Genomic DNA, 23,172 nt, shown 5'->3' on the forward strand with positions numbered 1-23,172 from the left:
TACGTGGACGTACGTGATGTTGGGCGCATATCACCACTCAAACCCAGCTGCACAACAGTGGCTAGTTGGCCGAAGGACCAGCAACTCCGCGACACCGGGTCGTAAATGCAGGAAGTAATTTGGGGGAGGAAGCCCATCAAGGTTTGAGGGGAAGCACTTGACGCCGAGGCTGGCGTCTGTTGGGTGTCATGTTCTCGATTCAGTGTGCGACATAGGGTGCCTGACAGTAATTTGCAGAAGACGGGGGAAAAAAAAAAGAAGAAAAGGAGAAGAAGAGAGCGCTCATCTTTGTACGCCCCGAGGTCAAGCAGGTAACAAGAGAGAAAAAGTCAAAAAGAGTGGACATTGGTGGAATTAAACCACCTGCGTTGGACGAACAGGGAATCGAACCCTGGACCACTCCCAGAGGCGAGATCTTTGGAGAGAACTTGCTAAGGGAGTATTATACCACTAAACCATTCGCCCGGAACGAGTTGTGATTGGTTGACATTTGGCTGCACAGGATCAAACTACAAGGCTTTGATGGAGAGACATGGCGTGAGCCCCTTGATCCCTGCGAGCCTCTACCCTGAACATCCGAGACCATCATTCATGCCAAGATTTGCGAATATTGAAAAGGGACAAACCAGTTTGTTGAGTGGTTAATTATGCATGTATGAGTAGCCACAAGGTACGACGCTTCCCACGTAGATATTCGTTTCATTGCGATTGTAAATCTACCTAACAAACAAATCCCGGGTCTCATCTTCACTCTTCGTTTAAAACGCCAACTCAACCTCGTCCCTCTACTGCTTGTTGTTGTTGTTTTTGGTGCTGCTGCTGCTGCTGATGATGACAAAACTCCTCTTGTCAATCAGAGAAATCATCGACCGGCAAAGAACATTCTTCTTTGACTGGCCGTCCGGCGTGATACTCTAACTGCACTTCGGGAGATACCCGGCGCTGCAACGGACTTATCGCCTCCTCTTTGCACGCCTGGTAAAGAGCAATATCCTGCTTTAACCTTTCCATCTGAGCCCCCAGGTCACCGCACTCCTCGACAATCTTGCAGAGCTTCTGATGGGCCTTCTGCGCGGCCTCCTGTGCATCCTGGAATTCCAGGTCCGCCGCTTGCTTGGCTAATGTGGCGATGTCCCGTTGACGGTATATCTTGGCAAGAGAACCCTTGCAGTCTAATTCGGCATCGACACTCCAGTCGAGAAACATGCCGCCGCTGCGTAGGCCCATGAGGTTTTGTTGTAGGGAGTGGAGTAGTTCTTCTTCTTGTTTTAGGGTCTGGATACGGTCGCTGGCCGTTCTTTGGAGTTCTTCGGCTGCGATGATACGGCATCTTTCTGTTTTCAGGGCCTTTGAAGCTTCCATGGCTACCTCGTGTTTGTTGATGCGTTCTTTGGAGTATTTGAACGAGAGGGCCAGGTATTGGCCGATGCTGGCCTGTAGGTTTTGGAAGTCTTCAGTCATCTTGGCTGGCGGCGTGGTTGGACGTAGCTACCATCATGATCGTTTTGGGTACGAAGACGGTGCCAACATCGTCGCTCCTTGATAGTAAGCTACACGGACTTCTTTGCGTTGCTTGGGCCAGGGTTAACAGTTTGACAAGAGTCGGTCTTCAGGTGGATCATGGTTGGCCATGTTAGGGTTAGGGGTTATTTATACACAGAGCCTTGAAATCAAATGGCGCGAGATGAGGCCCTGATAGGCAGCACTCATGGTGTCATCACGTTGTGAGGTTAATTCGGTTGGGGTTATACGTTAAGGCTGAGGGCATCACATGTAAGTTTGTTCTATAGTAGAAGTGACATGCTCGGGTACAACTTTTTTAGCTTGATAGTACTATTTGTTGTGTGTTGTTTTGAGCAAGCAAACTACGGTGCGCTGGGTGAATCTGCACTCGATGGTTTTCCCTTGCATCCCATCAAAGCTCTAATGTAACGTTTCGGTTCAAGATCTGCACTCCAGATGATAGGAGAGACAAAGGAATTTCCGTATCTGGCTTACTGAGGGTATAGTTAGAGGCGGAGTGACTCATGAGAGAGTCAGTTGCGTTCGGTTTGAGTTCGGAGACCCTCAACCTCGGGTGTTTTCATACTTAAGGGGATCTGTAGACCGGCTCGGCCCTTTATTCTCAACCTTCCGCAACCTGCTCTGGGGAAAGATTTTGATGGTGAGCCTCATTACGTCAAAATAGAAAAAAATTATGCGGTGATAAAGCCAACAAGGTGGTCTTCAATGACAGCGCCAGGTCACGTGAGCACCCTGACAAGACCTCCCAACATGAAAAAGAGAAAGCCTCGCAAACGCTCGCAATCGAAATATAGGAACAGCCCGATGCGGGGGTCGAACCCGCAACCTTGAGATCGCGTACTCGATACCATTAATTGGCATTTCTAAGAGTCTCACGCTCTACCGATTGAGCTAACCGGGCGTGGCTCGAATTGATGGGGCCGCAGTGCGCAAACTGGAGTTCTGTGGACGTGGACCCATTTTGCCGGGGCTTCGGGAGGATCCACATAGGGCATATGAGGATAGGACTAGGGCTGTTAAGTGAGAGTAGCTACTTGAAATGTTTCATTCCGGACTAGAAAGCTTAGTTAGACGAACTTTGATCTCTAACTCAGTTATGCGTCGCCGTGTCATGGAAGCTTCTGGAATGCTCTGGGAGAATTCTAAATGGAGGGAAACCCTGACTGCTCGTTTGACGATAATGCTTAGGATTAGCAGTGATGGGTTGCTAAAACGAAGAGAACAAGTTCTAGAAGGTAAGAAAGGGTTTAAGTAGCATCTATGGGATATGTCATATTACACTATAATTAAATTAACATCCGCAAACCAACTTTACCTCATTATTTGTGGCCTATCATAGAATGGTAGTTCTTTATCGGTTGTTAAGCCCGCGACGACGTGATGGGTCTTCAACTTCAACACCTTCGCCACACCAAATAATTACCCTCAAGAACACTCTCCTCGTGAATCTCCCTGTCATTGGGAAGCCGATAGCGGATAACACAAGTCTTGCGGACTTCTTTCTGAGGATCATTCTCGTCTCCTCCAACGACGGTTTGATTCGAAATCTTGACCCTGGGCATCTCGACACTGGCTTTCAGCAAGTCGAGGTACTGGCGTTGGGTAAGAATCTCCTTTCCACCATGTTTGAGGTGAAGGATGTCGTGCTCGAAGTGAAGAACTGATAAATCCCTTGCCCAGCGACCTTTGATTATGTCGTTCTGGGAGTACAAGACAGCACAGGACTTGGGCATACCATGCCAGGTATCAACAAAGTTTTGGTTCTCCACTGCAAGACTCTCCCCTTGGTTGATAGCGACTTGCACTCTAGCTTGAAGAGCTGGATCTGTGACAAAAGTGCCTCCATAAACAATGACGGGCTGTTTCTCTTGTCTGTTGTCCCGATAGAGTCGATATATGGTAGAAGCGAGACAAAAAGTGAGAAGATCAGCGTTCTCGATCTTGTCCATCTCTATCAGGGACTTGGTGAGTTCATAGTTGGCCAGATCTTGTAGTAGCCACGGGAAGCGCTTCTGTTGCACCGCCTTGGCAAGCTTGAGCACGGTGAAGTTGTTGTTTCTTGGCAGTAAAAGCGAAAAGATTGCCTCCTTTGCACCCTGAGTATGTGTGACAGACTCTTGATTGAAAGAGATGGAAGTCCTGGGCCAGAATCCATGTTCAAAAGCCACATCGGCAGAAATCTTGTCGAGGTCCTCAATCACGACAACCACAGCAGCTTGACCATTTCCGACGAATTCATTGAGTGTGTAGTCGTGTAGGGCCTTTTCCTTACCCCCTGAAGCATTTCTGACTGTGAACAAGTGGTTCAGTTGGCCCAGCGACGCCAACAAACTGGTTACATGGTCCGGTGTCAAGGAATCCTCGGTAGCCCAGAGCTTTGAGTGTCGGAGGACAACGACGTGTGAGATTTTGATAATGACGAGCTCCGCATGACAGCGCGTGTACTCGTTGACTTGCTCAACAAGTTCATCGATAGAAGCACCGCTGCCGCCCTGCCAGCCAACTCCAAACTTTTGACCCTCAGGCGTGTAATGGCCACAGTACCAACCAGTTTGGGTGCCGCTGGGGGGTCTCTGGAAAGAATCTGACAAGAAAGCATATGTTGCTCGGATATCCAGATGCCTGACGCCGAGATGGAGCTGGTCTAACATAGACTTTGTCTGTGTTAGGACGACGTTCTCACCACCTCCAAATGTGCCGAATCTGAGGTGATATGTGCCGGCATCGTGGGCGGATGGGAGGCAAATTTGAGAGAGGATGCGATCTCCGATGAGATGACGATGCTTTTGCATCCAACCAGGAGAAGACATGGTGGCAGGGCGGTGGAGTGGTGTGAGGTTGTGCCAGACTGGAAGGACGGGTTGGTAACAAGGGACACGTGATGCTACGAACAAGAAAAGCCTGCGTGTCGGTGACCAATGATGTCCATCATCTTGTAGAACGGAGAAGTCAGGACAGGATCAAGTCTGGAAACACATAGAATAGTGGGCTGAGATGCATGCCCCTATTCCTTGTTGTCAGCTGATCTCGGTTGCTCAGTGACCATCGAGGCCTCTCTTGTCTGATCATTACGTACCCAGTCCAGCCTTATACTTGAGCCACAGAGCCGGTTGATGACAACAACGACCAATAGACAACAACCACATGATACATGCATTCAAATAAGAATCATGCTGTTCTCATACCCCGCTTCTTCTTGTACCCAAACAGTCGCCCTTTTACTCTCATCCCATAACCATCAAGCACCACAGACACGGGAAAATAAATGCTCACACAAGCAACAACACTAAGAGACTGGAAGCTCGACTAAGAATGGCCTCTGTCCAGTGATGGGACCATGAACAAATACATGTCTTGTGTCCATGGTGTGAACACCTACATCGCCACGGCTTCAATGGCGACTACACACAGCAACGGCGCGTTGCTCATTGTGGCCCGTTTCGCCCCGGGAAATACTGTGATATGAGCTACAGCATCGAGTTTCCGATCGGATCGAGCTCAGAAGAGGCGTGCTACGAGATTGATAAAGAAAACTTTCGATTTGTGTCAGGGGGTGCTCCATTATCTGACCGAGGCATTCCCGACGGAGAAGCTGATAAATTGAGAGCAAGATTTAGGGGCCCAATATCCTTGAAGAGGATATGGATAGAGGAAGTTGAAGGCGTACTGAGCGACATGGTTCAGGGAAACGTGCCGGCCGTTCAACAATTCCTCGAGGCTTCGCCTGATGCCGATCTTTTTCTTCATGAAGTGCAATCAACTGGGGTTATTATTCTCCGCGACTCTGATGGGGAGAGCGACGAAGACATCCCAGAACTGGACAGTCTCGAGACGGATGGTGTCACTGCCTTGCATCTGGCTGCTACTGAGGACTTCCCGGATATGGTCAAGCTCCTGCTCTCTAAGGATGTTGATGTAAATGCTGTCGACATGGACGGCCGCACACCTCTAATGAAGGCAGCATTATGGGGCCGTTGGGAGAATGTCGACGCTCTCTTGAAGCACGGTGCTCATAAGTCCCTGCAATCAGTTGAGGGCAACTTCCTCCGACGGGCGGCTGATTATGCAAAGCCATGGCCAGTGAATGAGCGGCGTAGAAAGCATCTTGTCAATACAGAAGTTGGCCCCGCAAGAAACATGGATCGCAAATACGTCATGTTCCTTCTTATTGAGGACAGAAAGAAACCTGCTATTCCTTGCCTGGACGGATTCACATTCCATCAAACCACTGGGTTCAACACTTTAATATCTCTCACAACTCAATATAGTCTCCCAAGGAACCAAAAGGCAATCGCTCGATTGATTCGCAGTGATGGGCTACCAGAAATTGCAGCAATGAGCGGCTAGTCACACGGACAAAGCGACACCATCGACGTTGCAGGGTTTGACGGGACGCAGAAGGTACTGAAAATCTGTGAATACATCGGATTCCTGTTGGAGCCTAGCCGGTTCGACGGCGGGATACCAAGGCAGTTTAATGCCTGCCACGCTGAGAAGCAGCTGGCTGCCTCCTTTATCCACAAGCACTTAATCTTATCGAGCGAGATTCAGGAGCCAGGGGACCCGGTGGATGATATTCTCCTTTCGAGACTGACTTTGGAGGATTTGCTAAGTACTGAGGAGTGTGAGCGACGGTAAAGGGAGCAGGAGCGGAGAGACAAAGCCATGGACTATGCCACGAAACTACAGGTACCGCAAAGAATCTGGCCTAAAGTCGCGTTGAAGGATTCTCTGATCTTGGTTAGCCGTGAGCCCTACCATGACTGTCAGAATTTTATTGAAAGGGTGAATGAAGCGCTGCGCTTGAAGATCAAACTACTACACTTGGTGAACACGAGTTGAGCTGTTTTATTGATGTCAGACAGACCTAGTCCTCTATTTCAGTATCCGTCTCATATATTAGTCGACATTATCTATCAAGTCCTTTATGAATCTCCAGTCAATTTTACATGATGCCGCTTACACTTCAACCTCACATGTTTTAATGGCATATTTCTTACTATCCTCACTCTCTATCCCTTGATTCCCTATTCTCTTCCTTTTTTGCCTTCCATATGGCAAGATTACCGAGTCGCACAAGCTCCGCCACGAAGTTATTCATCTCCTGTAAATACTCAATGTCATCCGTGGTCAGACTTTGCACAGAGGTAGTCTGGAATATTGAGATGGCCGATGCCAAGATACCCAGATCTACCTGTCCGCGAGGATCAATGGGGTGGATTAGGATGTTCATGAACAAAGACATGGCCGCAACAGGAGGATAGAAAGCGACGCGCCTGTAGTTGACGTTAGCGTGTCCGGGAGAGAACGATCAAGGGTCAGACGTACCAGAACGCCTCTTCTTCTAGGAGGTTTATATGTTCCTCAAGCAGTGTTAATGTCGAACGACTGGCTTCCAAAGATAGATCACTGCTGGAGTGGAAGACACTATGAAGATCATCAGGAAGATTTGGGGCTTCAGCATAAGCAGCACCGCATCGCCTGACGGCTGTATGAATGGCCGTTACCACATAGTGGTATTCAAGCTGTAAATGCAAACATCTGATGCGTTGCAAAGAGTTCATCTCTGAATCGAATAACGGTCCTCCAGGTGTGACAGAGAGCTTGGGCCGATATTTGACCGGAATGGACGATCGCCAACTTTCAAGGTCAATATCGAGATGGCGGATGTGAAGGAGAATCTGAGTATCATCCATGGTGAATGATTTGGGCGAGTAAAGCAGGCGGCATGCTTTCTCCTTGACGTGACTTAAACCAAGGTCTCCTGGGAGGTAAGGCACTAGTCGCCCAAAGGTGCTGGTGTCTTGATCTGAGGGAGCTTGACAATCATATCGGCTGGCGTATCCTTCAGGGGCAGCCAAGTCACAGTAGTCTTCGGTGAGCAAAGGAGGCTGCCCGGACCGAAGTGATATGTCCTTGTCGAAGATATACGACATCCAAAAGAGTGTTCTGATATGCCGGAGCTTTTTTTCGGAAGCTACGCTCGAAGAAGCGCATGTCGTCCGCTGATTCAAATGCCCACCGAGGTTGCAGACCATGTGACAAGCAATTGAGTGGAGTGTGGAAGCGTCTTCCCACTCTCCGACTGATATTTTACAAATTTGCTGTAAACGATAAGCCATCTGCCAGAGACTTGGTCGACCTTGGGAATGCTTACCAACATGAGGGTTGCCTGAAGACCCTCAATGCATGCCTCCCAAGAGACAAGAGCCAAAAGGGACTTTGCTTGGTCCACGTACAAGCCACCTTGGAGTGGTTTTGAAGCATCCTTGGGCCTCACCGTCCGCGTTATCATGCAAAGGGCCGCCAGGATGCAGGCCTTGGCTGATACTTGAGAGCGCGTGAAGGATGAGTCGATGTGATCTTGATAGGCCGCCTCCAGCGTCTCTTGAACAAAGGCTCGATCAAGGACGGGGTAGAAGAGGCTAAATGATGATCCGAAGAAGGCATCGAGGCAGCTCTCAGCATAATGCCGGTCGGGCAGCTTGTGAAGCTCGTGGTATGAGAGATTGGTTAATGGGAGAGCAGGAAAGCCGCGTTTTGAACCAAACATATGAAACCGCTCAAATTGAGCGTCTTGTCCAGTTTTCAATCGAATCCAATCCCGGCCCCTCTCGGATAGAATGGGTATGCCCTTGTGATACCAATTCTGTCCCAGGTATTGTGCAACATCAGCAATGTCCCTGGTCTGGGGCTTGAAAGTTGTAGGTGTCTCCGAAGGAGAGTTAACAGAAGATGGGAGAGTTTGGCTAGTTTGCCCACCAAGGCTGGATGGTATTCCTTGGGTTGAGGCATCTTGTATTGCCCCAGGTGTCGTCGATGGCATGGAACAAGGAGAGGTCTGATCCGACGACTGCCCTTCAGATTGGATTTGAAATAGAGCCTTCTCAAGATCTAAAACGCGTCGAAGAAGTTCTTGTACATCGCCGGCTATGGCTTGTCTGAATGTCATGACAAATGTCAGTAACCAATGAAGGCATCGTAAGTCAAATAGCTTACACATTGTTGTGCTTTTTCTGTGTCTCTCTATCAAAAGTACAAGAAAGGCCATGATGACTGCACCATTCGCAAGGCTCATCAGCGTTTTCTATCACGCATTGGATCTTGATAGTCAGTGTTGGCAAATATTTGGCTTGCGCCTTTGCGGGGATTCCAAGTGTACCTTTCTCTTGTAGCAAACATCGCAGGCTCGTTTGGGACGCATTAATGACAAGAACAAAAGCAACTGAATAGGCTTATACGCTAACTTTGATAGTGAGAAAAGCTCGAGGGGTCCAATTGTTACCACGGAAGTTGTGGAAAAGATCCATCGGAGCATCGGACTCCGTGGCGGTTTTAACATGCGGCACACCAGTGGAGCACAGCAACTTGGTCTGGCCAGACCAGGTCAAGTGCAAAGGCCTCGGAGGCCCGGAGTCCGCTTACATAAGGACAGTCCGGGGTTAAAAGCAGTTGGTTGTTGCTTTTGACGGAGACGAGTTGCAGGGTCTCTTGGTTGTCCGCATGTGACGACAGAAGCCGGACCGAAAGGGGCTGTTCTTTTTTTTTCTTGTGCTCAGGAAACAACAATTACTTGACAATTTTGACAGAACAAGACCAAATCCCCATGTTACTCCGAAAAATGCAGCGACCAGACATCCCCAAGTCTCTGGTTATCCTCTCCGAGACCTCCATGAACGATAACGATTTCCTTTCCAGCCCCATTCTTGGCCACGTCAGCATCAAACCACCCCCTCGGAGCGGGACCTTCAGTTCTTGAATCTAGCTTATGCCAGAGGTTCTGCTCAATCTCATAGGCCCATCCATTAGAAAACATGTTGCCCGCACCAGCGTGCCCAAGGGGGCTAGGGTTTCCTTCGCCAAACGCTGTGACCAAGTAGGGCTTGCCCTGGACTGTAACGGGCAACAGAGTCGAGACACTTCGGGGTTCTGGGCCGCTGATGCCATCTGCTTTGTAGAAAATGGTTTTCCAAGTAGACGTCTCGATATTGAACACGTCGAGGGAGCCACCTTGTTCCCTCTTGCCATCAAAGCCATTCATGCGGTAGAGCTTCCCGTCAGAGAATGTGATTGAAGATCCGCCTCGCGCTGGACCAGGGGCCTGAGACAGCTCTGTCCAGGTGCTGTCGATGATGTCAAAAACCCACAGGTCACGGAGTCTTCCGTCTTGGGGGCAACCTGAGTGAACATAGACCTTTCTGACACCATCGGAGGTGATGCAATGGTAGCTCCTCCCAGCTGGGAATCGAGCTGAAGCATCGGAGGGATGCACCAAAGTCCACTGAGATTTAGATACTTCATAGCGCCAGAGACCACCAGTTTCCTCGATAGGCTTCATCTCCAAGCCCCCACGCCCTGAGAACAGGTAGATGTCCCCATTGATGGCTGTGCTGGGACTGCCAACTCGAGGTGGAGGACTATCCTGCTTGGGAGGGAGTGTCTGGACACCGTATTCTTTTACAGATTCAACGATTAGCTCATGAATGATAGGTCCTCGGTCTTTGGCTTACCTGGCTCCCCTCCGACCTTGACAACGTCGATTTTGTTGTCCACGGGCTGCCGAGGCACAAGCTCCCCGCCGAAGATGTACATCTTCTCCCCAACCACTGAAACGGCCTGAGATGATCGGTAGAGTCGCATACTGGAAGCTATGCGGGTCCAGGTGACCGGAGGGAGCTTGGAGAGGCTCGCCATGGTCGGAAGTGCTGGTATATTCGGGAAAACCTGCTGCGAGAAGGAACAATGTGGGAAGCTTATCAGCAGTACGTGACACAAGGGAAAGAGAAAAGCTGCTGGAACTGCTGTATTACACTAATAAGCCGGGGAGGAGAAGCCTTTTATTCTTACTCTTGGGAGCTGCTCTCAAACTCATTCGTTCACAGACCCAGTAAATGTCCCACCCACTGAGGGCGGATACAACGTGACACAGCACATCGGAGAACCTGAATCCGCTTACATAACGGAGGCTATGGATATAACTGGTATGAAGCCTCGAGTATCCATGTTCACCGGTGCAGCTGCGACTGCAGCAAGGCCCAATTAAAATCTGCTCATATTCGGCCCCCGAGTGATGAGAGAGCACATTGTGTGGCCATTGATGCGACGCGATGGAACACAGGCAGGTATTCGGAGGAATGTCAGCGGGGAGAAAGCGGGGAAGGCTCAATATTAAAAAGCTCAGTGGGCTTTGGGAGGTATATTTACTTATTGCTTCCACGCTGTCACGTTCATGGTTAGGCATGCATTATTGGCCATAGTGTCTTGACTGCTTTACTGCGCGAATAGCTCGTCCTCACAAATCGTGGAAATATGTATGAGTAGTGTATTAAACATGGCACTCGACATAGCTGTTTAGCCTGATAAAGAGGCTGAATGCATGTCGCTGGATTGGGCGTGGGCCTTGAAGGCGTGATCCACCCCTGTTGCTCTACTCATATTGCCTCATAAGCTTGTTCCCTTCAACCTTTTCAGCAAAGTCTGGGATATGTGTTGTATGACACCAGGGCTTCATAGTCTCTTCTTTGCGAATAGTCTCGGCGAAGCACCCCAGCCAGCCATCACGGGGAAACGCCTTGTTGACCTCCTCCCGGGTTTTCTCGTGGATGATCTGATCAAAGTCCTTGACCGAGGGATGATCGCCCACGTTGTCGTAGATAGTGGACAGCTGAATCAACTGCCCCAGGAAAGTAATGTTGCCTTCTGTACCAAGGTCCTGATGACGAATGATGGTTTCGCAGACGGCCTCGGCCTGGTCCTTGGTCGAACCGTACTCCCCCAGAAGGTTGAGAGCTTGAAAGCCACCTTGAAACTCGAACGAGAGACGGGTAGAATTCATGTTGTGTTCGGTTGTGCCAATGTCGTGCAACAGACAAGCCAATGCAAGAGTCGAGGGTGAAAGTGTGGCTGCGTGTTCGGGGAACTGTTGTCGGAGAATAACGGTCGCTTTGGGCATCGGAGGGAAGTCAAATTAGCCAAGAAAGGACCCTTATACTGTATGGACATGGCTTACACCAACAGTAGACCCTCATTGAGTGATTATAAGTCTGCTTTAGAAGGTGTGTCTCGACATGTTCCTGAGTCTTGAGGACGATGGGGTCCTGCGAGGGGAACTTGATGGTCTCGAGATTGATGTAATTGGGCGTATTGAGGTAGGGCCCAGTGTGGAAGATCCTGCCGGCGTCAATAGGGACGGCTGTCCATCCGTTCTGGGCGATGCCTGAAGAGTTCATTTCGAAAGCGATGGGATCTTGAAAAACAGTGTATTGATGACGTATACGATAGTAAACTTGAGCTATTGAGTTGGGCTGTTTTCTACGGGGAGATGAAAGCACAATTTATACCTCGACGACGATTAGCAATCAAAGATTTTCTTTGAACGGAGCCGCAGCCATTAATAATTCATGGAACTTTTGTGCTTATGAGTCTCAACCTGAGGCCGTCGTTTGAGGGGTAAATGTGGGCGACTATCAACCTCAGGCCGTCGTTTTTAGAGTTGTTGACATTGGGGTCGGATCAAGGTCCTAGAGCCATCATATATCAATGTCAACTCTTCGTAGGTATCGTGTTATAGATAGATTTGGCTGGAGATTACGCCACGATATTGTCGCAACTGACATATCAAACCGCTGCGGCTTCGACAGCGATATCCAAGTTGTAATGCAACTAGTTACACTACCAACGCCAGCGCCATCGTTGGACAGGTCATTCGGGGATACCAGAAGATAGTACGTACAGGCATCACGGCGCCATGCGATGAAAGCCTCATAGTACATGATTGACCCCATTGCATATTGTGTGTATCCAAGGGCAGGTCGGCAGTGGTTTGATACGTCACAAAGCTGGGCCTAATCTCGGCACAGATCATGTACCTTGTGAACCCCCAATACCAGCGTCGGGATACAAACAGAATACTGAAGTAATTCTGAAGATAATCGATCCGCTTGGAAGTATGTCTGCGGTCGCCACTCTCATTTCTTTGGCCCTGAGAACTGAGCCGCTTTCCTGGTCGCCATCCATTACCAGCTTTCCGACGCCAGCTCTCAACCACAACGAGCCTAGAGAAGTAGATCTTGATATCCCTTTTTAACTTATAAAATCGCATGTTGGTTTTGCGCATTTGGATGCTGACTGTCTTCTTCCTAGGCATCGCCATAAGATCTGAGATTTTGGCATCTGTAACGGAAATTTCATCAAGATGGAGAAGCTAGAGGCAGTATTGTTAGTCATGTTCTGATAGCCAGACATACTGAAACCTCTAACAAGTAAATATCGGACTATTTTAAAGGGGCAAAACATAGGGCCTTTGTGATGAGTGCGAAACAAGAGTTTTTTCAAGGCTTCCACGACTGTGCTGATTCATACACAGACTGATAGAAGTACGAATACAGTCGAGAAATGTTTCTCTGTCGTTTTCTTCAGCCAAAGGAGGCGTTGAGGGAAGCGTTTGCCTTCTCGCCCGTTTTACATCATAGACTAAAGGCCAGCACTGACTAACTCGGAGGCGGCAGTGGGATCCCAAAGACTGGCTCCAAAATGATCGCATCACCAGAAGCGCATTGATAGTCAAGACAGCTTTATTGAAGAAACTCATGGCTGATGCTTGTCTCTTTGTACAGGCTCTCACCAATACACCGCTATTGAGCTCACCACGTGGTACCAGCCTCCTCGAGCCACCTCTCGATCTGAATTAGGCCTGGGCGGGGCAGATCTTTGTATCTCTTTCTATCATATGTCTCATAAATGCCCTGTTGGAGACGCTTTGCCTTGTTGATGAGCATTCTGTTTGCTCCTGCCGCCTTTTCCCGTTGGGTGAAACGGTTTGCCTTGTCCTCGAGATCTTTTCTCATCTCCCGTACAGCTAGCCCATCAGCTTCTTCTGCCAAACACAACCCACACTTGCACCTAAAACCCCAAGTTCTTTGAAAAGACGCTACTCTCACATCGTAGTCGGTAGCTTCATCGTAGCTCTGCAATATTTCCTCGCCCGCGACAATCCGGCGTGTAGCACGCACAATCATCAAGTCGCCAATGTAGTCCTTTTTGGCGTTGGGGATGCAAGAATGGTTCATGTACGATGCCCTTATCCAAAGGCCCGTGCTGGCATTGCTGATGTCTTCGTCCTCGGTTTGTTGACCAGGGCCAAAGGCGTTTCGCTGAATGATGTCGTGGATCTGAAAGGTGTCAACCACAGCCTCGCCGTCGACTTCAATCAACTTCTTGCCAAGGCCCGAGTAGTCCCCAAAGAGGTCCAGGACTCTCTCGATCTGGGACGGATTGTTGAGGAGTTTGTCCACAACTACCTTGTGTAAACCAGAAGGAAACACCCTGATCTCAGCGTCGTCTCGAGTGTCACACGTCAAGGAAGAAAAGGCCTCAGGCTCGTAACTCCAGGCGACGCAAAAGGCCTTCTCGCACATGATGATCTCGTTGAGTTCAATGTCACGAGTTGCAAACAGCCCTCTGCCAGCTCCAGGACTGGCTTTGACCTCAGTATCACCATAAAAACTGGCAACGTCTGGTCTGCCTTGATTCTTGGAAAGGCTTCTGACAACCTTGGCCATCTCGTAGATTCCCGTAGATTGCTCCTGGAGTCGCGCTTTGATCCTCCGCACGTTGAGCTTGGCATGATTATCAGGCTGGAGTTTCTCTTGCTGCTCAAAGAAATATTTGGCACAGTCAAAATCGCCGAGAGAATATGCTGCAAGGCCAGCTCTGTAACAAGCCTTTGCATCAAGAGCCTTGTCTGCTCCATCGGTAAGAGAGGATATAGCATCGGCTCTGGCCTCGTCGAATCGTTGCAGGAGAAGGTTGACATGCGATCGGTTTCGATAGAGGTCTTTGGCCAGGGTATCTGTTGCGTTGACACTCTGGTACAGCCCTTCGGTATAATATGCATGTGCTCGCGCAAAGTCCTTCTTCTTCAGGGCTGCATTGCCCATCTCCTTGCACTGTTCTGGAGGCTTGATTTGATCTGCAGCAGTGTGACGTCTCTGCCGCCACGATTCTGGGTTCTCACTGAGCAAAGTGACAACGAGATCGGAAGGATGATCGACTCGGATAGTTCGCTCCCCTTGGTGGTTCAATGTATAGTAGGGCTCCTTCACCAGCAGCTCGGAGCACATGTCGAGGACGTTTCGCCCATTTTTTGACTTGTGCAAGAAGACTTCGAGCCTTTCCACCTCGTCAGGAGACTCTCCCTGAACAACGGCCCAGGATGAAGCCTCCAACTCGACAACTGGAGATACGCGCCGTAAAGCAAGGACAAAGCCACGATGATGTGATTCCATCTTCAACTGGGAAATTTTCATGTGCTCTAAATCTTGCAGTTTGGCGGTGCAGGGTGGATATGGGCGGCCGACATCATATGCCAGCATGGTCTCTTTGCTCTTCGGTGCTCCTAGACCAAACGCCGCTGATGAGAGGTCCTGCATCAGGGACGCCGAAGTCGCTTGCTGGATTAAAGCATGGGAATCCATAGTTTCCCATGGCTGGTTAGTCAGTTGTTCGAGTTTCTTGAGGCGATCCCGGACGGTGTTTTGCACTCGGTGAGACTCTTCACGGGTCATGTAGAGAGTGTTGTTGCTAGACATGTTGGAAAGCAAGAAGTGCGACGGGATAGAGGTTGGTGTCGGAAGAGATGTCCCCTGAGGACATGCTAGCGGAGCATATGCCACCATCTGCCAAGGAACCCTTTCACTTTTATGGACAGCTTGGAGTCAATGGGGTCTTGTACTGAGTGAACATTCTCTCTACGAAGAAAGGGACAGGGTCTACAATCGCCGTGTGAATCATACCGAAAGGGATCAACAAGGAGCTGGCAGGCTATACCCCTGTAAGACTATAAATTCGGATAGTGTGGCATAAGCACGAGGTTTCATCAGATAGGCGGTTTATTTACAATGATGGCCGAGTCCAATATTTCGTTAATGAGATCCAAGGAGAAAGTTGCTGTTGATATTCGTGATGCGTTTGTCGAGCTGTGGCCATTGTTGAAGAGCTACGCGACCGGTTCAGGTCCCCATTTCCTTCCCAAGAAGATCTTTCAGCGTACGAAAACTCTACACCTTGATCATAGACATGATAAATACGTCTTTGGCCATCACCTCACTACTTCTCGCCGTAAATTTCAAGATGCACAGTCCACCCAATCAAGATTCTGTGTTTCCGAGCAATCCAATCAGGGTCCTTGATGCCCTTGATTGTAGTCCAGTATCACCTCGGTCGGTGCTGACATCTCCACAAATTCTGACTCTTCGGAGTTCAAGAGCCAATCAGCGAGAGAGATTTCCGAGCAACCCAATAGAACTTGGGGAGACAAATCACATGGTAACTGGCAGGCAAGGGCAATTCGGTTGGATTGGGTGTGTCTAATTGTTATCACGAAAGGTGCCATTATTTGATCCGATAAAGGAAGAAGACCTGGTGTTTCTCTGGTATAAGTGATGATTGAATGGTATTGCACAGCCAGCCATCAGACTGTACAGTATGTATGCCGAATAAAGATTGCCTTGGCGGTACCAGAGAATTGATGGGTACGCCGCAGCTGTCTTTCAATTTGCCATATCTTTCTTCTCATTCGTGTACAGTACAGAAATTCCTCCTTTGACTTGTTACGCCTGAATTGTGTTGTCGTCATAGACTTGCCGCAGAAACGTCATCGATGACCTCCACCACCGTCATCGTCGACAACCCCTACAAACCTTGGTGGAGTTTGAGAAAAAGTCAAGTCGTTGGGATGAACGTAGCAAGGAGTGATTCCTCGAGACATTGGCAATATTGGAATGGAAATTTGTTGGAACAAGGAGAGTTATAGTAACCCTCATAAAAGTACAGTAAACGTGAAACCTCTGCGGATTATTCTTCATTCACTTCGCGTATATCCATCCCTTCTACGTTTCTGAGCTGATTGATTGCATCTACGGTAAGGGGCCTGGGAGATGCGAATTTAGTTGACCATTGAGCTGGGAATCTTTATGTTTATTTTGAGTACTCACGGCGGCATCAGCATGGGTGGGATCGAGTGAGTGGATGGAATATCACGAACATCGGCTCCGGTGTCATCCTGGATGATTCTGCCGAGGAAAGGTTAACACCCTCACCGCAGCGGGTATTATGTTGGAAATACTTCTCGATCTTATCATGCGAGCTGAGATATACAACAGCGTCCGAATAGTGGACGACGACAGGCTTTGAAGTGAGGCTTGTTAGCTCTGATCTAGCTGGAAGTGATAGGTGATGTTGTGGACATACCTTTCGATCAGACATGTCTTCGGTATTGTTTAGGCACAAGGGGCAAGACTTCATTTGGTTCTGGAATTCATCGGGTTACATGGCTGGCTGTTAAAAGATATTTATCGTGGGTTGGTAGTACTGACAAAGACACTGCGTCCTGGTCCTGTATAGTACTAGTTTCACTTCCACAAGTGAAGCCAGTGACGTGATGATGGCATTTTCTGAACGGTCGGCATTGGTGAGGGAAGTAATTCTACGCTCAAAATAAACATCAATCCAACGATTGGTAACCTGTGCCAAGTAGGCACGTGGCAAAATTAGAATCACCCTCGGCCAATGAACTCGAAGGTCTGAATTTCTGCCGTTCTGTCATGGTCAAAAGCATAGTTATCTAATATTTTCACTATTCAGCTCCGCCTGATCGCGGAAGAAGACAGAGCGGGCAGTTTTGGGTCAGAAAAGCTCACAAAATCTTTAGGCTATGTGAATACTACAAAGTAAGAATCCTATCTGTTCTCGAGATACATCAGAGATCTCTGAGTTAGGTTTTGCCCAAGTTGCCATTTCGACCTTTCCGTTCCTGTCTTCCTGAACCCTGCTTCGACCAAATTCCTTAAATGCCTTTGGATGGACTCACGCTCACTGGCTGGGCATAGCGCGAGTTCTTCTTGGCCTCTGAATGCGAGAATTTCACGCGAGACCTTCCACTTCATCAAAACGTCATCCTTCCCTGGAAGCACACAAGTTCACACCCAAGCATGAACCCCGCTCGAAGGATTGGATCTTGATAATACTACAATGATTGGGTGAGAACAACATGCAGCGTAGTGCGGGGACGAGCCTCGCTTGTTGATCCTTGGCAACTTCGAGCACGCAATGTAGGATGCGTGCGACTATTCTTGGCAATAATGTCGGCCTGGCCCCGACCGCTAATCAATCCTAACTTAGATGCGGGAATAACTAATGCCTCGCTTAGGCCGTGAGCGGTCGGGTCATGACGGACATTGTAGAGGTCCCTGGCTGTTATCTCTACCTACATTCACCGTTGCTTTCGCTTTTTTGCCGTGCAGCGGGACATTCAACATTCAGCCATGGCGGACGCGCAAACCCCCAATTTGCAACACACGGTGGAAGGAGATGCCAATACGAGTGCTGAAAACGAGCGATCGCTGACAGTTCGGGCAAACCACCAGAGCGAGAATACTCGATCTTGGCTGAGGTATCCATTCCTAGCAGCAGGAATCGCTCTATTCCTTGGCCCCTTTTCATTCTTCTGGCCTCGAGAGGGCCCTATCAATCCCACAGACTATGTTGAGCGCACAAAGCGTGTCTTGAAGACCACACCGTACGACAATACTTCGCGTCATCTGGTTCTCGCTAACAATCGCCCAGGCTAATCGACGGTCACAATGACCTCCCTTGGCAACTAAGAATTGAGTTGCACAACCGCATCTACGATGGTCGCGTGGATCTTAGCAAGAAGCTTCTGGGTCATACTGATATCCAGAGAATGCGGCAAGGCATGGTTGGAGGGCAATTCTGGAGCGTATATGTGGACTGTGATACTCAGCAACAGCACTTTGAAGATCCGTCTGTGCGTATCCCCCCATGAACTTGTGAGGTGAAGATTGCTGACAGTTTCCCTCTAGTGGGTTGTGAGGGACACTCTAGAGCAGATCGACGTGACCAGACGATTTGTCAATGAACACCCTGAGCATCTCCAATACTGCGACACTCCTGCTTGTGCTCGAGAAGCTTTCAAGTCAGGTCGCATCTCCAGTATGATCGGCATCGAAGGAGGCCACCAAGTTGGTGGAAGCATTGGAGCCATTCGCCAAATGTTCAACCTTGGTGCCCGGTACATCACCCTCACCCACAACTGCGATAACGCCTTCGGAACGTCTGCTTCGACAGTGGCGGCTGGAGGTGCCGACCAAGGTCTTTTTAAGCTTGGGTACGACGCCGTTAAAGAGATGAACCGCCTTGGTATGATGGTAGATCTATCACACGTCTCACACCAGACTATGCGAGATGTCTTGGGCGTCACAAGAGCTCCGGTCATCTTCTCGCACTCTGGAGCTTACGCTGTTGAACCTCACCTTCGCCATGCCCCCGATGATGTGCTACGGCTCGTCAAGCAGAACGGAGGGATAGTTATGGCTGTTTTTGTGAACAGGTTCCTCAACATGAAGAACCCAGACCAGGCCACGATTCACGACGTGGTTGATCACATTCTTCACATTGCCGAGGTTTGCGGCTGGGAATGCGTGGGCATAGGAAGCGACTTTTCAGGCACCCCCTTTGTCCCAATCGGCCTCGAAGACGTTTCCAAGTTTCCTGGTTTAATTCAACTCTTGATGGAGAGGGGAGCTACAGACCAACAGATTCGACTGCTGGCCGGAGAGAATATTCTACGCGTTTGGGAAAGAATCGAGCAGCGGGCCAAGGAGCTTCAGGCTGGTGGAGAGAAACCCATCGAGGCCGAATATGAAGGACGAAACTGGCACAAGGGGATGAAGAACTCGCCCTGGATGCTTCGGAGAAGTCGAGAGGAAGCTCTTATCAACGGTGCAGCTGAAAAGCCTTACATGTTCAATGTTGATAGCGAGGGGAAGCATAACCCTGCGGTGAAGCAAGTCTAATTAAGATCAATATTTTCCAGGGCTCAATGAATCTTGATTGCCACTACCATCTTATCGTCAACTTCTGCCCAATGTCAGAATAACAGCGAGTCTTTTCCAATGACAATAAGATGCCCCATCGGCACAGGAAATGACGCCGTTGTGTCGGGCATGGTCCGACATTCCTGTGCAGATTGCGTGCTTGACGCCAGAACTCGAGACAGCTGCGTCTGGACTGGAGCAAGCCTAGCCACGGAGATAACCTGGCAATAAATACTGCTGCCTTTTCACAATCAACACTCAGGAAGGGGCCCCTATGATTTGTTCGAGACAGACGGTAGCGGAGTATGACGAGAAAAGAACGATGCCATCAAGATGGTCTATTATGATGTGCTCCGTGCCTGAGTGGTCTATGGCCTTGGCAGAGATAACCCCCGCAGTTGATTCCAAAGACTTTGTCGAACAAATCTTGGCCATGCATCGATGACAAATGCCATTGTTCCAAGAGGAGGCTAATCCCTGATGCCCTAGCCTCTGTTCTGGCACACGGCCCATTCCGAGGTCGCGTCTCGATACAGGACATGGAGATGGCGTAATTCGAATGGATACTCTGCAAGTTGTAACCGATGATATCTCACTCTCGGTAAACTTGCTCTGTTTCTTTAAAACACTAAACTCATCACGGTGTAGGTGAAGCTGGTGTCTGTTTGCACCATCGTCAAGATGAAACTCATTGAGTACTTTCTGCCAAAGGAGCTAAACCTCCTGGCCCTTTTGGAATACGCAATTGCTGTTCCAGTCATTGCATTGCTGGCTTATCTCGTACATAACGAATTTACTCGCCACTCCAGCCGTATCAAGCACCTGCCCGGCCCTCGAGGCTGGCCTATGGTAGGGAATCTTTTTCAGGTACGATCTCTGATACAGTCTCATACCATCCACCAGCTAAAGAAGAAAGCATCGTGATGAGATCCCCGCCGAGACCTACCGGAGATGGGCCCAGAAGTATGGCCCAGTCTTTCAGATCCAGCTGGGCAACACAACAGGCGTTGTCGTCAACTCAGTGGACGCCGCGAAGAAACTCTTTATCGGGCAAAGAAACGCCATGAATTCTCGACCGACTTTTCATGTGTTCCATGGAAAGGTCAGCAAGGCCGTCACTAGCATTGGAACCAGCCCATGGGATGAGTCCTGCAAGCGGCGAAGAAAGCTAGCGGCAGCCGGCTTGAATCGTCCCCGCGTGGAAAGCTATGCGCCTATTCTCAACCTCGAGTCTCGAGAGTTTCTCAGAGACTTGTACAATGAGTCCAAGGACGGATCTGTCGAGATCGACTTTCGCCAAGCTGTCACGCGATTCTCCCTTAACTTAAGTTTAACGTTGAACTACGGAACTCGAGTCTCGAATGTCAAGTCCCTGCATGATGACCCCTTGCTTGCAGAAATCCTCTACGTCGAATCCGAAATCTCAAAGTTTCGGGACACCGCCAAGAACTATGCCAACTACATCCCACTGCTAAGGTACTGGGAGCCCATTGCGTCGTTCCTGAGCCTGACCAGCGCGCCAAAATCTCACGCAGCCGACATTGGGCGAAGACGACTTGAGTACAATGACGTCTTACTCAACAAGCTGAAGGATGAAGTTGAACGGGGTGAGGATAAACCTTGTATCCAGGGTGCCGTACTCAGGGAACCAGAGTCTGCAACATTGACTCGTGAAGAGCTGATCAGTGTGAGCCTGAGTATGATGGCAGTGGGTTCACCCTTCCGAAGAAAAAAACTTGATATTGACTAATAACTCGAAGGGCGCTGATTCAAATCAGCCAACCATAGCATGGGCAATCCTCTTACTCGCTCACCGTCCAGATATCCAGGAAAAGGCATACCAGGCGATTAAAGAAGCGGACGTCTTGAATCTACCTTCAAACGCATATGCATCATCGAAGGTGGAATACATCGATGCTTTGACAAAGGAGATTGCTCGATATTTCGTCGTCCTGAAGCTGGCATTGCCCAAGGCGACTTATACAGATGCGACCTGGGGGCCAGCCACGATTCCACCGAACACGCTTGTATTCTTAAACAGTTGGGCTTGTAACAGAGGTGAGATGCAGAAGCTAGTTATAAAAGAAATCATAGCTAACAATGAAAGACCCAGAACTTTTCACCGAGCCAGAAGTCTTTGCACCAGACCGCTGGCTTCCGGGCTCTTCAGACTACGCGGCTCACCAATTCGCATTCGGCATCGGTGGGAGAATGTGTGTAGCGTCACTCCTCGCCCATCGTGCTCTTTATACAGTCTTTTTGCACCTTGTCGCCCGGTTCCAGATATTTCCGGCCAGTGGGGCAACTGATGACGAGATTGATCCGCTCAAAGGCTTGAAAGGTCGTTCTTTTGTAGCAACGCCGAGAGGTTTCCGGGCACGATTTGTGCCTCGAGAAGGGCAGGAGTTGGAAACCTGGCTACGAAAGCCAGACGGGGATGCATAGATTATTCTCTCAAGTATATTAAATCAAACCCTTGGGCTCCACGCGATTATCTATCACTCAGGTATATCAGTACACCATCGAGTATAAACTCATTGTGCCCGGTCACTCCTCTTGCAGGCGTCATTGATGCCAACAATAGTATCTCAGGCTATTCCACCACACTCCGATCACATAGTTACACCATTCTTCTCCAGATCTCTTCAACACACTTCTCACCTCTTTCACCAGTGGCTTTCCTCTACAGCCTTTCCCCTGAGCTCACAGCCATTGTCTTCCTCATTGATCCTAACCTCTAGTCCCATCAGAACATCCACCTAGTCGGGTAAAATTGGTGGCACAGGGGCGCTGGGAAGCTCAGTCAGGGAGAGAGCCCCGTATGGCCAAGGTTTATTCCGGTTGCGTTGGACCTCAGTGATAGACTTGTTACTCGCATCTCTGGCTCAGGTATCCCATCGAGAGCCGGGCCTCAACTATAATAAAGAACAAATTACTGACCAATATACAGCAGAAACTGGTACAAGTCGGCCAGGTATCAGGAGCACTTTGACTTGCCAAGCACAGCACTCACAGCACATGGTCCATAAAGGAAATCACAGACCGAGCTTACAACATAACACTGAACCTATTCCAGCATACCTTCCTGTGATTTGAGTCTGTTCACCGACCGCCCCTATGCTACGAATAGCCCTAAGAAACCTTCAACGGTCATTCTTCTATAGCAACGCCACGGGGTTTCTAAGCAAGGCTTGTACCCACCAAGTCCATAAGTTGGAGACCTTAATATTAAGGCCAAACGGGGATGTACGGATTCAAAATGACGGTTCACCCCTACTGGCACGCTTTCAAAAGCATCATATTAAACAGACGCACAAATCGAGCCCTTGAGCTACACACAATATGCTATGACCTCCAGCTCTCATCCTCCATCCTGTGTAAAGTTCAGTGACAGCTTGCTCTAAAGAGACAGCCATATTGGCAAGGGTTCAATCAACGAAATACCACTGTTCATGTTCACACCATCGTCGGTAAGAGCCTGATGTTGCCTCACACAGGTATTTCAGATTCCGTGAAAGTTGGCACCTTCGCTCTCATCCCTTCCCCGCTCCCACCGTCTCCGCTTTGAGCCTCATAAGAATCGGTATCAGGTTGCTTCTCCTCCTTTGGCTTGAGCTCAACGCCGTCGATAGAGTGACAGCTCTCCCGTAAACCCCCCAACTCGTACATGAGGATAATGCGACAGACAGCCACACCAGCAATGTACTTGTCACCGCCGGCCAAGTAGTTGATGTTGGTGGAGTTGATCACTCCT

The 23,172-nt window shown here is 49.3% G+C and overlaps 7 protein-coding genes across 7 annotated transcripts; 2 read left to right on the forward strand and 5 right to left on the reverse strand.

The window, feature by feature from the left end:
- Positions 1–2,918: 2,918 nt before the first annotated feature.
- NCS54_01382000 (Hypothetical protein) lies at positions 2,919–4,334 on the reverse strand (the record flags this gene model as incomplete). The annotated part of the gene is made up of 1 exon (XM_053158991.1): positions 2,919–4,334. One exon carries the CDS (start codon positions 4,332–4,334, stop codon positions 2,919–2,921), a length of 1,416 nt encoding a protein of 471 aa, XP_053014966.1.
- A 2,195-nt stretch (positions 4,335–6,529) lies between these two features.
- NCS54_01382100 (Fungal-trans domain-containing protein) lies at positions 6,530–8,527 on the reverse strand (the record flags this gene model as incomplete). The annotated part of the gene is made up of 4 exons (XM_053158992.1): positions 6,530–6,800; positions 6,853–7,628; positions 7,682–8,454; positions 8,524–8,527. 4 exons carry the CDS (start codon positions 8,525–8,527, stop codon positions 6,530–6,532), a joined length of 1,824 nt encoding a protein of 607 aa, XP_053014967.1.
- Positions 8,528–9,133: 606 nt separating this feature from the next.
- On the reverse strand, positions 9,134–10,218 carry NCS54_01382200 (Hypothetical protein; the record flags this gene model as incomplete). The annotated part of the gene is made up of 2 exons (XM_053158993.1): positions 9,134–9,978; positions 10,035–10,218. The coding sequence occupies 2 exons, from the start codon at positions 10,216–10,218 to the stop codon at positions 9,134–9,136; spliced, it is 1,029 nt and encodes a 342-aa protein (XP_053014968.1).
- Positions 10,219–10,951: 733 nt separating this feature from the next.
- NCS54_01382300 (HD domain-containing protein) lies at positions 10,952–11,753 on the reverse strand (the record flags this gene model as incomplete). Its single annotated transcript, XM_053158994.1, has 2 exons — positions 10,952–11,466; positions 11,534–11,753. The coding sequence occupies 2 exons, from the start codon at positions 11,751–11,753 to the stop codon at positions 10,952–10,954; spliced, it is 735 nt and encodes a 244-aa protein (XP_053014969.1).
- Positions 11,754–13,166: 1,413 nt separating this feature from the next.
- NCS54_01382400 (Hypothetical protein) lies at positions 13,167–15,113 on the reverse strand (the record flags this gene model as incomplete). Its single annotated transcript, XM_053158995.1, has 1 exon — positions 13,167–15,113. The coding sequence occupies one exon, from the start codon at positions 15,111–15,113 to the stop codon at positions 13,167–13,169; it is 1,947 nt and encodes a 648-aa protein (XP_053014970.1).
- Positions 15,114–17,846: 2,733 nt separating this feature from the next.
- NCS54_01382500 (Hypothetical protein) lies at positions 17,847–19,397 on the forward strand (the record flags this gene model as incomplete). Its single annotated transcript, XM_053158996.1, has 3 exons — positions 17,847–18,100; positions 18,148–18,349; positions 18,405–19,397. The coding sequence occupies 3 exons, from the start codon at positions 17,847–17,849 to the stop codon at positions 19,395–19,397; spliced, it is 1,449 nt and encodes a 482-aa protein (XP_053014971.1).
- A 702-nt stretch (positions 19,398–20,099) lies between these two features.
- Positions 20,100–21,863, forward strand: NCS54_01382600 (Hypothetical protein; the record flags this gene model as incomplete). The annotated part of the gene is made up of 4 exons (XM_053158997.1): positions 20,100–20,285; positions 20,335–21,126; positions 21,179–21,476; positions 21,526–21,863. The coding sequence occupies 4 exons, from the start codon at positions 20,100–20,102 to the stop codon at positions 21,861–21,863; spliced, it is 1,614 nt and encodes a 537-aa protein (XP_053014972.1).
- Positions 21,864–23,172: the final 1,309 nt, after the last annotated feature.

The sequence above is a fragment of the Fusarium falciforme genome, chromosome 12 (genome assembly GCF_026873545.1).
Source record: "Fusarium falciforme chromosome 12, complete sequence".
Lineage (NCBI taxonomy): Eukaryota > Fungi > Ascomycota > Sordariomycetes > Hypocreales > Nectriaceae > Fusarium > Fusarium falciforme.